This window comes from Pyxicephalus adspersus, chromosome 9 (assembly GCF_032062135.1).
Source record: "Pyxicephalus adspersus chromosome 9, UCB_Pads_2.0, whole genome shotgun sequence".
Taxonomy (NCBI): Eukaryota; Metazoa; Chordata; class Amphibia; order Anura; family Pyxicephalidae; genus Pyxicephalus; species Pyxicephalus adspersus.
In genome coordinates, this window is record NC_092866.1 from 53401010 (window position 1) to 53413909 (window position 12900).

At 38.4% G+C, this 12900-nt stretch overlaps 1 protein-coding gene across 1 annotated transcript in view; it reads left to right on the top strand.

Annotated features, from left to right (window-relative positions):
• The window catches only part of CHRM4 (cholinergic receptor muscarinic 4), a 58500-nt gene extending 52184 nt beyond the window's left edge, over nt 1-6316 (top strand). Inside the window, exon 2 of the mRNA XM_072422034.1 lies at nt 293-6316. Coding sequence (XP_072278135.1) covers nt 293-1791 — 1499 coding nt within the window. The 3' untranslated portion in view covers nt 1792-6316. The remainder of the gene's footprint in view (nt 1-292) is intronic.
• Nucleotides 6317-12900: the final 6584 nt, after the last annotated feature.

Genomic DNA, 12900 nt, shown 5'->3' on the forward strand with positions numbered 1-12900 from the left:
CCCTGAGCAGTGGCACTTTGTACAGAAATAGAGCAACTTCAGTGAATTGGGACTAAGGAACTGTCAAGCTCATTAAAATGGCACACTAATTAACTAATAACAATGACCTAAGATGCTAGTCGCTGTCATCTTTGAAAGTCATTATGCAAGAACCAAAAAAAAACATGTCTGACCTTCTCCACAACATTTTAAAAAAGTTTGGTGGCATTATACTCTTTGTCGAATTATCTTGGTGACAATGTTTGTGACAATTTCTATAACTTTTTCCCTTTTTCTTCTTTCTTCTGTGCAGATATTTTCTACAATCTCTCCGCATCTTATTGGCCGACTACAATGGAAAACACCTCTTGGCTGAACACCACAAGTGTTGATACTCAAAGTCCAAATTATACGATGAATGCTAGGAACCAGTACCAAACAATGGAGATGATTTTCATTGCCACAGTCACAGGCTCGCTTAGCTTAGTCACTGTGGTGGGAAACATTTTGGTCATGCTTTCCATCAAGGTCAATCGACAGCTGCAGACAGTGAACAATTATTTTCTCTTCAGCTTGGCCTGTGCTGACCTTATTATTGGTGTTTTTTCCATGAACCTTTACTCTGTATACATTATTAAGGGCTACTGGCCTCTTGGCCCCATTGTGTGTGATCTGTGGCTGGCTCTAGACTACGTTGTCAGCAATGCTTCTGTAATGAACCTTCTGATCATCAGCTTCGATCGGTATTTCTGTGTTACCAAACCACTGACTTATCCAGCTCGAAGAACCACCAAGATGGCAGGGCTGATGATTGCAGCAGCCTGGCTTCTTTCCTTTGCCCTCTGGGCACCTGCTATTCTGTTTTGGCAATTCATTGTGGGTGAGAGGACAGTGAAAGATGATGAATGCTACATCCAGTTTCTTTCTAATCCAGCAGTCACTTTTGGTACAGCCATTGCAGCCTTCTACCTTCCCGTGGTTATCATGACCATACTATATATTCATATTTCATTGGCTAGCAGAAGCAGAGTCCGCAGGCACTGTCCAGATGCTAAACAAGAGAAGAAGAAACCCATTAGTTCTATGAAAAGCCCTTTAATAAAACAGACCAAGAGTCCTCCAAAATCAGAGCCTTTGGAAGCAAAACCAGAAGAGGAGAATGGAGTGAGAAATGGCAAAATAGATAAGTCTCTGACCAACCTTCAGTCAGTGGAGGAGAAAGAGACCTCAAATGAATCAAGCACAGCCAGCATGGCCAACAATCCTCAGGAGAAGCAGCTGAGTAACGCATCCTCTGGTGTTGTCTTGGCTCCTACCCAGAGTATGCAGTCTTTGCACCCAAGGGTGAATACTGCTTCAAAGTGGTCAAAAATCAAGATTGTCACAAAGCAGACAGGCAATGAGTGCATAACAGCCATTGAGATTGTGCCTGAATGCTCAATTCCCCTGCACAAAGATTCTGGCCTGCCAAACACACGTCCAGGCAATGTGGCAAGAAAGTTTGCAAGTATTGCCCGCAATCAGGTGAGGAAGAAACGGCAGATGGCAGCGAGGGAGAAGAAAGTTACTAGGACCATATTTGCCATTCTGTTGGCATTTATCATCACATGGACACCTTACAACGTCATGGTCCTCATAAATACATTTTGTGAGACTTGCATTCCAGAAACAGTGTGGTACATAGGATATTGGCTCTGCTACGTGAACAGCACAATAAATCCAGCTTGTTACGCTCTGTGCAATGCCACCTTCAAAAAGACCTTTAAACACCTACTTATGTGTCAATACAGGAACATTGGTGCAGCCAGATAGACTTAAAGAACTTACTTTTTAAGCACCGGCTGTCATTCTTCCTAAAGAATCATTTAGAAAGAAATAGTCTTTCCTGAGCAAAAGTCCAGAGCAGCTCATGGAAAGCTGTACAAAGGACTTCTGTTCTTGTCCGGCAGCAGGATTGCAGATGGATGTTCATTTATTGCAGTCATCTTTCTCTTTAAAAGAAAGTCCTGTTTTGGAGGACACCATGTAAGTACACTGAAAGACTAAAACAGTTTTGAACTTGAAATGGGATGTACCATATAATAAACAAAGAACTATATACATCACAGAGTAGTACTGACTGGAAGCTTTGCAGGAAAACAAAATCTGGAACAGTCAGCGGTTGGATGGCATTGTTGTAGACGTTCCTAAAACAATCTTGCAAAGCATGTTATAACGATGCTGTTACAGTCTTTGAGAGCATTATTATTTCATGAATAAACCAATCAGTGCTGTACAGAATTTCTTCCTGCACTTAGAACATTTCTGTAGCAATGGTCCTAACTGACCTGTTACACCCCTACCAAGTATCTTCCGTACGCCAATGTTATCTACTGTCATTTATCTATTCTGCGGGTCACCATTAGTCTAATTCTTGGTGTGACATCAAAATCAGCCTACAGCAACCTTCACAACCACGCACAACGCACTTCCATTTCAACTAACTTCCAAGATGGTCCAATCTGTCGGGGCTAGCTGTTCAAGAAATAGGCTGCTCGCCATTTATGCAGTAGCTGAAACCATCTTTGAGGCCTCCTAGGAGGTCAAGTTATGAAGCTGGTTAATATGCTGGACTACCTTACACCAGACTTATATATCAGTTTTTCTTTCTTTCAGCTTATGTTGTTTCCAAAAAACATACAATATGGCAAGGTAGTCAAGGTAGACCAGTGGTTCCTATTGGCCACACTTTGGATTAACTTCAGGTCACAGGGGTCATAGTAATTTAGTAACGATAGTCCAGGTTTGGAATGATTTTCTAATAACAAAAGACAAAGTGATTGATTATTAAATGTTTGGATCAGTATTCTAATATAATATCTGCAAAGTAAACCTGTAATCGCTGTAGGTTTTGTATAACTCAAGCCCCATAGGATTTCTTAGTTATGTGAGGTCCAAGATTCCAAAGATCTGATACAATTTAATGTTATTTGCCTGTTTTGGGAGCAAAAAGTGTTATACCAATAGCAACCAACTTCCGATTGTCATTTTACTAGTAATCTACAAAGGTTTTAAAGGGTACGCTTAATTGGTTTCCAGAAGGAACACAGTTATCAGTATTAGAGAAAAATGCTACTGTCGCTGATTCAAACCACTCACACTACTCACAACAGACCTGTGCCTAATATATTGAACAGAAATACTTCCATGTTTTAAACATTTTTTTCTCAAAATAAATTTAGCTGAATTTTGTTTTTTGGGATAAAAAATAGCACTAGATTATCATTTCTCCAGTGACCTGAGGCAAGCTCAGAGCAATTTAGAGCACATCTGTAATTTCATAATAAACAAGGTTCAGTGACGAAGGAGGGTAAGAAGTGTGGACACAGATTAAATTTCTTCCTTGATTATTTAGGTGCTTTGTGAAAGGACATTGTTTGAGGATTATTCTAGTACTGTCTCTCTCATTTGCTTGTTAGTGCTGCGGGCAGTTAAATTGTTGAGTTTACTTCTCTGTTCACAAAATTCTGGTTTTAGGTATAGTTATCTAACTTATACATATTTACACTTTATGGCCAAAGGCATGTGAGCACCCCCCGAATGAATTAGTTCAAGGTACGGATAATGCTACAAGGATATTTGAGACAATTCTGCGCTTCCAACCTTTTGGCAACAGTTTGGATAAATATGTTTTCTGTTCTATCATGACTTCTGTGCACAAAGCCAGCTCCATAAAAACATGGTGTGATTAATATTATTAAACAGGATTAACATAGCACCAACATATTATGCAGCGCTGTCTAATAAATAGGGATAAGTTTGATGTGAGTAAATTTCAGAGCCCTGACCTCAACCCTACTGATTGCCTTTGTGATGGAACTGAATGCTGATTGCAAGCCTGTTCTTTCCATCCAATATTAATACTTGACATCATAAATGATCTATTGGCTAAATGGACACACATTCCTACAGATACACCCAAATATTTTTTGAATCCTGTCCCAGAAAAGTGGAGGCTATTATGTCACCACATAGGGGTGCCATATACTCCATTTAAAAGTTCATGATTTTGCAATGTCCAGCCAGCTCATATAAATATAATGGCCATGTATTCACATTCTTTTAAACATTTAGTGTATTTTCCACAATTTTTTTATCTATTACAGCACAATTTTTACCATAAGTAGATTACCTTCTTTTCTCCCACACAAGTGGTCAAGCACCAGCATTTTCAGATACTCGGACATGACCTGGAGAAGTAAAGGTCCACATTAGAGAGCTAGCATTAATATTTAATATTAAATTCTCCTTATAGTTAAACATATTATATAGTGTCAAAGTAAACTACAAACCCAAAGGTGCTAAGGTTGAACTTTGACCCAGACCTTCTTAAGCTGCGTACACACTTCCAATTTTTATCGTTCAAAATGAACGACGAACGATCGATTGGGCAAAAATCGTTCGTAAAAAAAGTAACCAACGACGCCGACGAACGAGGAAAGTGGTGGGAAATGAACGACCGGACCGGCGGATCGGATTGGACGATGATCGTTGACCATCGTTCGTGTGTACGATCGTTCATTGACCGTCCATGGTCTGAGCATGCGTGATGAACGAACGTTCCTGTGGTGCACGTAACTTCCTGTATCGTTCAAACGATCGCATCTATTGTGTGTACAATATCTACGAACGATCGTGTCGTTATCTGTATGTACAGGATCGGTGCTATACGATCGTTCGCAGATATCGTGCAGGATCGTTCGTCGTTCGTTTACCAACGATAATAATTGGAAGTGTGTACGTAGCTTAACTCTGCCCCAATGGTCGTTAAATGTGGTAGATTGTGTCAAGGACCATTGGAGAGGTTCTGGAGGTAAAGTGGCCATACTTGATTTGGATGGGTCTGTCAGGAAGCATTAAGAGATAACCCAGTGCAAGACAACCACCAAAAATGTCTGGGTAAACTTCCTGGGCCCCCGTCTTCCATGTCTAAAAGTTCCAGCATTGCAAAGGTCAAGCTTTTTTGATTGGGACCAATTACAGACGTTTTCCTTGTCCCCCTAAGCAACTTACAGTTAACAGCTGGTGGTTTCCAATTTTTGAGTGAACTTATTTAGGTTTTTCAAAATGAGTGTTAAATGGTATCTTTTGCCAGTGTTATAATCAATGATTATCTGCAGCACTGAAAAAAGAAGCAAAGCATACTTAGCACCCCTTTTATTTATATTCTCTGCAAGTATCTGACCAAAGAAAAAAATCCCAGTGGGAATTCTTTATAGAAAAAGTTGCCTTTATGTTCACATTAAGTAATTCAGTACATGGACAGGCATTAGTAATTTTTTATATATGTATATTCTTGATTTAGAAGCTCACAAATCTCACATGTGATATGGCATGCACAGTCCATATCATAATAACCTTGCTAGTTTAGAAGTGCCTCCTGCTTTACCCCAAATATATATCTGGAATTTAGTCTAGTGTTGTCACCCACCCAGACGTGTTCTAAAGGCTGGCAACCCAACATTTCCAGCCTTGGTTACCATACACTTTCTTTGGACTGCACTGGACCATACCAGGTGTCACCCTTCTACATGCTGAACTTAGGGCTGTCGGAGCAAAGTGCACCTATTCTACAAACAGTATTAGAAAGTGTGAGTTTTAGGATCAGAAGATATTGTGTATCCGCAAATGCAACCTGTTCACCTAACCAGGAGATGCCAGAATAGTAGGGAAGGCTATAAAAGAGAAGGCAAAAATAGGCAGTTTGACTAACCAACTTACCAAATTTTCCCTTTCAGCAATCTATTCTTTCTTACAAACTGCTCTATTGAAAAAGTTAGTTCCGAGCCATTCTTACCCTCCTTCTTTACAGCAAACATTTGACACCCAACAGCGATCCCGGGAAGGACATGAATTGTACACCAAAATGAATTGCCGTGGTTCACATTAGACTCGTTCCAAGATTACAGCAATTGTTATGTAGCGGAGAATACCACAAAGATGGACTTTTGGATATTTTTTTATAGAGTGATAAATATTTAATAATACTGTCTTTGTATCTGCATGATTCTGGCTACAGGCAGTGTCAAACCTTCAGTGTTGCAGAGTGTCTACATGGCAGTGACAAGGGTAAAGCACATGCTGAGTGCAAAATATTTTAAGGTCATTAAACAAGTGGTCTCTCGCAACTGTCTATGTGTCGTGTTGATTATTATTCATTTTGGCCATTTATTTCATGACTGTAGATGGAAATTCAGGGTTCAAGGATTCATGAATTGTTCTGAAAATCTCAAATACTGCATGACATTACATACATTGTTGCAACACACATTACACTGCAGTGCAGATCTCTTTGAATGGGACCCAATGCTCTAAGGCAACGCAGTTTTGATGCATATGTGTTGCAGTGCACCATAATTAAGAGTTCTGTACTATCAGTGTATTGCCACAAGACATGAAGATTTGAACAGTTAAGCCTGTTACCTTTACAACAAACTTAGGGTCTCATGTATATTAGAATGCAGATATAACAATCCTCCATACCTCACAAAATACATGGCTGCATTTTGTGCTCCATTCATAAAATGAAGGCCACAGAAAGAACATGGTGGGAACATGTAAGAGAAAACTCATTAGTAAGGTGTTAGACAGTAGGTGCTAAATCCCTTCCCTACTCTTTCATTGTGGTGTCCTTATTTAAAAATGAATGAGAGGCCTTGCACTAAACACCCTGAAAATCACACATATGTAGGATATGCAGCATACTACAACACACAATTGTGGGTTACTGCATTAGAGTTGCATTGACTTACTACATGGTGTGCCAATCAAAACAACTGCTGAAGCACAATGCGTGTTGTAATGCACACATTGCTGTAATGCACCTGAGCAAAGGAATCCACCTGTACCCACCAAATGCTTGCTATGCTCTCCATATTATAGGAACATCCCACGGCCCAAGGTGCCACTCTTACATACATTAAAACTGTATATACAACACTAGGCCCAAGGTACCACTCCTACATATGTAAATATATATGAATATATATTTGTTTTATATATTATTGTAAATATACGACCGAATGTCCAAGGTACCACTCCTGCATTTGTAATTATATATAATTATATATATTATTTTTTATATTATTATATATACTGTATATAATACCCAAGATGCAAGGTACCACTCATATATACATAATGTTACAATTGTTATTTTAAAACAAAATGTATACTGTAGAGTTGTGTAACAAATGGGTACAAACATAAAAATGCCCCTGCTGTACATAAAAACCTTTACTATTCCAAACACTTATTATTATTTATGCTGATTGGTTTTTTATAAATGTATTTTGGGTGTTTGTACGCATTGGTTGCATTGATCTACTGTATATATTTTTATATTTATTTTCAATATAACGTGTATATATATATTTAGTTATACGTGTGTGTGTGTGTGTATATATATATATATATATATATATATATATATATTATATATATATATATATATATATATATATATATGAATATACATTTTAGTGCTAACTTAACTATGAATATGCCATCTTAATATTGGTGAAAACTCCTGGAGGAGGAAACCAATGAAAGCATGCATGGTTAGAGAAGGCAAAGAGTTAAATCTTTTTAGTAACTGGTGCAGCACATCAGGTTTTGTTAATTAGGAGCAAACACTGAATGCAGATACCTCATGGCTGTGGTCTGAAATATACAAGCTGCAAGAGAAAGGTAAGACCATCATTTTTATATTGTGTATAGATTGTGTCAGCTCAGGTGGAGAGCGATGTAAATGTTTGTAAAGCAATGTTGTGCTTCTGTACAAAACTGATGCATCAATGGCTCCTTTATGTTCCGGTGCCCTCAGTTTGGTGACCTGGCACTATAGTGTATACATTTTAACCAACTCCTGGCACTCGGAGCTCTGCCCTGTCCTGTTACTATTCACCCATGGTCATTGCAGCTTAAGCATGAATGTGGCAACATGGCGGAGTGTTTGTGGTAAAAGCTGTGTAGTTGAATCAGGGGAAATAAAGGAAGCCATGGCTTATGCTTTGCTGGGATTCACAGGGCCTGTAAACTGAGAGAAATAGTATTTGCCTGTAGTTCTAAATACTGAAAATTCAAGACCATGGCTGGTTCTGGACCTATTTACATGTTGAGGCCTGTTTATTATAAATGCACTGAAAAACACGTTTGCACTTTTCTGGCCATTGTGGCACGCCACAACAGACATCCACATACATTATAGTGTGTTATAGTAAGCACATACTGTACTTTATTTTAACATACTTGGGGCCTACTAGGCACAAAAAAGCCTGAAGTTTGTATATCAGAGCATAACAACCCTCGTCGCCCATAGCAACCATTCAGAATGGTTTCATGTTGCTAGGCCGGCATGGCCACAATCACAATCGGAAACACCGATGTTACATAGTGTGTGTGTAATTCCCAACAATTACATTATTTTCTCACTCTAGTCTGATAAATACACCTTTTGAAAGTGGTTATGTGCTTGGGGGGAAAAAATGAGGATTATGTATGCCAAAATGTAGTGTTTAATGTAAGTTCCTGAGATTTCCACACGATTGTCACCCCTGCGTATTACAGAACACACATATACTGTAGATTGGAAGAAGGGGAAGTATTCTATAACTCCAGTACCTGTCCCGGATTGCTCCTTTATAGATAAAATGGGGCTAATTTAATAGAAATACAGGCTGTACATTTACCAAGGTGAATGATCACATTGTAAGACATAATTCACTCAGATTGGTGAATGAGTATTCTTTGCAAAGCGAAATGATTACATAAAAGGGAATCTAAAAAGCTGGGTTTTTACTTGCACATGATTGGATGGTCGAAGTCAGCAGAGCATTATTTTCTTTATCATTGACAGTGAAATCTTTCTTACACAGACATAATTCACTTTGCTATGCGCAAAGTATGAATTGTTTTAGTAAATGCTGAAAATTTTCTTAGCTTGAAATAGAAAAAGCAAATGCAGCTAACCCATCAAAGGTCCCCAAGCTGCCACAATATATCTACAAGAATACAGCAACACTGAGTTACAACAGATGAAATGAAAAAGGTTAAAAATGGTATTTTGGTATTTAAATAAAATTGAACAAAATGGTATGATGTGACGAAATAAATGTCACTTTATATTACTTTAAATGAAGTTTAGATTACACATGAAACATTGTTCCTTTGTCACTGGCCACCAGGGGGGGCTGCATATCACCCTTTTCGTTGGTGGGCAGAGTACTGGGTTGTACATGCTGACCTCCCCCCAGTGCCTAAAAAAGATTTCTATTCCTAAAGAACAATGGAGAATGGTGCAGCGCATCTTGTTTGATATTTTTATATGTTTAACTTTAGGGGACCAAGAATGAAATACAAAGAATAAATTAAAGCTATAGCTAGGATTTTGTTTGATCTGTGTGATGACAGCAGATTTGTGGTTGTCACAAGTCTCACATTAAAAATCTGCATGAGTTGTAATTACTTATTTCAAAGATAATGCAGAGGGGAAATGTATCTGATTTAAGTTTATGGTACAGCGAGACGGAATTGACATGGAAAGTGGAAATGCCAATGACATTGCACCCTAATGCAGTGTTTCCCAACCAGGGTTCCTCCAGAAGTTGCTGGGATTTCCTTGAGCAATAAGCAGTTTGTTCCTCCCAGGCTTTGGCTATCTTTTTTTTGTCTATCTTATCTCTCTCCTATTGTGTGATATCTTCCCCCGCTTCCTAGATTGTAAACTCTTCGGGGCAGGGTCCTGTCCTCCTGTGTCACTGTCTGTATTTTTCTGTCATTTGCAACCCCTATTTATTTATTACATTTTTATTTAAAGATTTTCAAATGAAAACAATTGTTACAAAATAAAACAAAAATTGCAACCCCTATTTAACCACCTGGGCGTTACACTGAGGTCTAGATTTCTGTACCAAAAGCGTTACAGGTTTTCATGAAATTTTTTTTTTAAATTGTAGACATGTAACTTACAGAAATATGTCCGAATAGGGGTCTAGTAGATATAATGAGTATAAAAAATGTTTGAAACACACAATCATAAAAAAAAAAAAAAAAAAAAAAATTACTTTTAATAAAATTAAAGGAAAAACACAAAATTCAGCTTAAACAAGAATACATAAATAAATGAAGAATACTGAAAATGTGATAATGCGGTATACTGTATAGTAATATATTTTTCTAAAACACCTCCCTAGTGTCCGTCACATACCTATAGACAAAACCACACAAATATATTTTCTAATATTTTGTATTGGATTGGATACAGGACTTTGTATTCAATCCAATACAAAATGAGAACAAAATTCAAACTCTCATTTTGTATTTGATTGAATACAAACTCCTGTATCCAATCCAATACAAAATGAATGAATGAGTTTCAATTTGAATTTCCATGCATGCACAAGAAGCCGGACGGCTTTTTTTTTCCTCCGCCGGCCGGCTTCTTGTTTCAGAGAGCACCCGGCGCTGGAAGGAGAACGACGCGGGACGATCAGCGGGACCAGGTAAGAAGCCGGCCGGCATCTTACCAGTCCCGCTGCTATAGGAGACGGCACCCGACGCTGGAGAGGGAGGTCGACGCTGGAGGACGATGCTGGAACATGGACACAACGCTGGATGAGCACAGCGGGACCAGGTAAGTGGGGAGTGAGAAAAGTACGGGGTTATCGATAATTGCAACTTTTTTTAATACGAAAAAGTACGGGCTTAACGGTTGGGAGGTTAAGATACAGCACTGCGTAATATGTTGGCGCAATATAAATCCTGTTTAATAATAATATTCTGTAAGGGTCTACCACCAGCCAGCAATGTAAGAGGCATTCTTCCCCCTGATCACCACATTAATGTACTGAGAGCTAGGGCTACTGAGAGTTAGGGCTCTGCAATGGTAAAAACATCAATAAACTGGGTATTTCAGCCAAAGTGATATTTAAAGCCAAAACACTGTCCCATTGATAATGGTCACCTGGATAAATGGGGGTAAATCTACCCAGCGCAGAAAAGGAATAAGAAACACTCTAGCATATTAATTTCTCTGCTAGTGTATCCCAAATAAAATATTTAGGGTATAGCATATTGAATATACACATAAAGCTGGACCTTCAGGCCACTGGAAGCTTCAATCAGACTCTGGCATATGTAGAATTCACTGGAATGGTTGGCAAACAATCATCCTTTCCATACTGCTTTGGAAGCTCATTCATTCTCTACAAGCATGGAGGTGATCAGCGGTTAACGAGCTGAGAATTGCTGGGTATTGCCACAAAACCATCCGCAGGAACAAGTCCTGGCAAAACGTAGCCTAACCCACATCGTGCATCAATCCTGTGTCAGAGCCTTTTTGCATTTGGATAGGATCATATTTAACCGTAGCTAAATGAATCCATACGTACATTACAAAGACCAGCTCCAGGGGGTTACTTTAGAAGTTAGAAAGATAAGTGCACTTTATGTGAGCACTGGTTCCTTTGGAAACTATGGTTTGGTTTATAGTTGTTTATCATTCTGAAAATGTATTACTTTTATACAGTACATGCTTACTGTGATATATCTTGATGACTGTATTACATATACATATTTGTAACAGCAATATTTTCTATTAGTCATCCCATTACCCTTAGGTGGCAAAGCCCTGCCAAACAAATTTTTAGATCTTCATGTATACTGTGCATCAATGCCATAAAAATCTGTTTTCAGAACCTACAAATTTGTTTTATTATATCTACATTAAAAATTTAAGCATTTAAAGCCAAACTGCTGCATAAAAAGTGAAGAATATGACTCTTGGGAAAGTGGTTGTAATAAATGTTGTTATAATCATTATACAGTATTTATATAGCGCTGACATATTATGCAGCGTAGTACAAAGTCCATAGTCCTTTCATAGTCATGTTGTTGTCTGGAATCCCATTTAAAGGAAGTGTGGAACCACTGAAGGCCAAAATCACTGCACTCTGTGAGCATTGGTCTGCCTCTCCAATTTGCCAGAACAGGATGGTAGGAAGACCCCAAAAATAAAAACTAATATAAGAATTATTTTTACCCATCCCAGATCTCTAGCTATGTTTTTTTCACTTGGACGGGGTTACAGTTTAATAATTTAATAACAGCCTTGAGGCTGTAAAGCCCAAAATCATTTTGGTTATCTGCCCAAGCGTTATTATTTGTGACAGTTTTTTGCTTGGAAAGCCTGTGCTGGCATAGCAGAATAAATGCTACACCAACCAGCAAAAGATTCCTTGCACAGATTTGTTTCATAGAGAAATAGTGAGGGCATGTTTGGTCATATTTTTTACTGAGAGCTGCTTACTCGGAGAATGGGTCCTATGCCACACAGTCCTATGCACAATTGCTGTAACAGGACAGTGTAGGTAAGACTGGTATAGTAATATGACTATGGACTTTGCACAGTGCTGTTTAATATGTTGTTGCTATATAAATACTGTGAAATAATAATTCTGGCTTCACTTGTGCTGCCTTCTCCTGTGCTGTACATTTAATTCATAAGTAATGTACATACCAAAGTTTAAAAGATTTTGACCTGTGTCTAAACATTTCTATTTGCCTCATCACTTTCACATATATATGTTAAAAACGGATCTTCATCAAGCCGCAATCCAATATCATGGCACAGCTGAAATAGTTGATCTCTGGCCTCGCCAAGAAAAGATTTGAGGTTTGAACACTTTTAATTTTTGTTTTTTCATCTTGACCTAGACTTCTGTCTTTGTCGGCCCCTCTGTGTCTCATCCAAGCGTCTTCAAAGAGCTCATGTTGGAAAAACATTGTGTTTGGAGTCTGAATCACTGATCTTCCTTCCTGGCATATAAACCAACCATGGGTTAGAGAGATGAGTCACTAGAAAAATATCTAGTCAGTCTGACA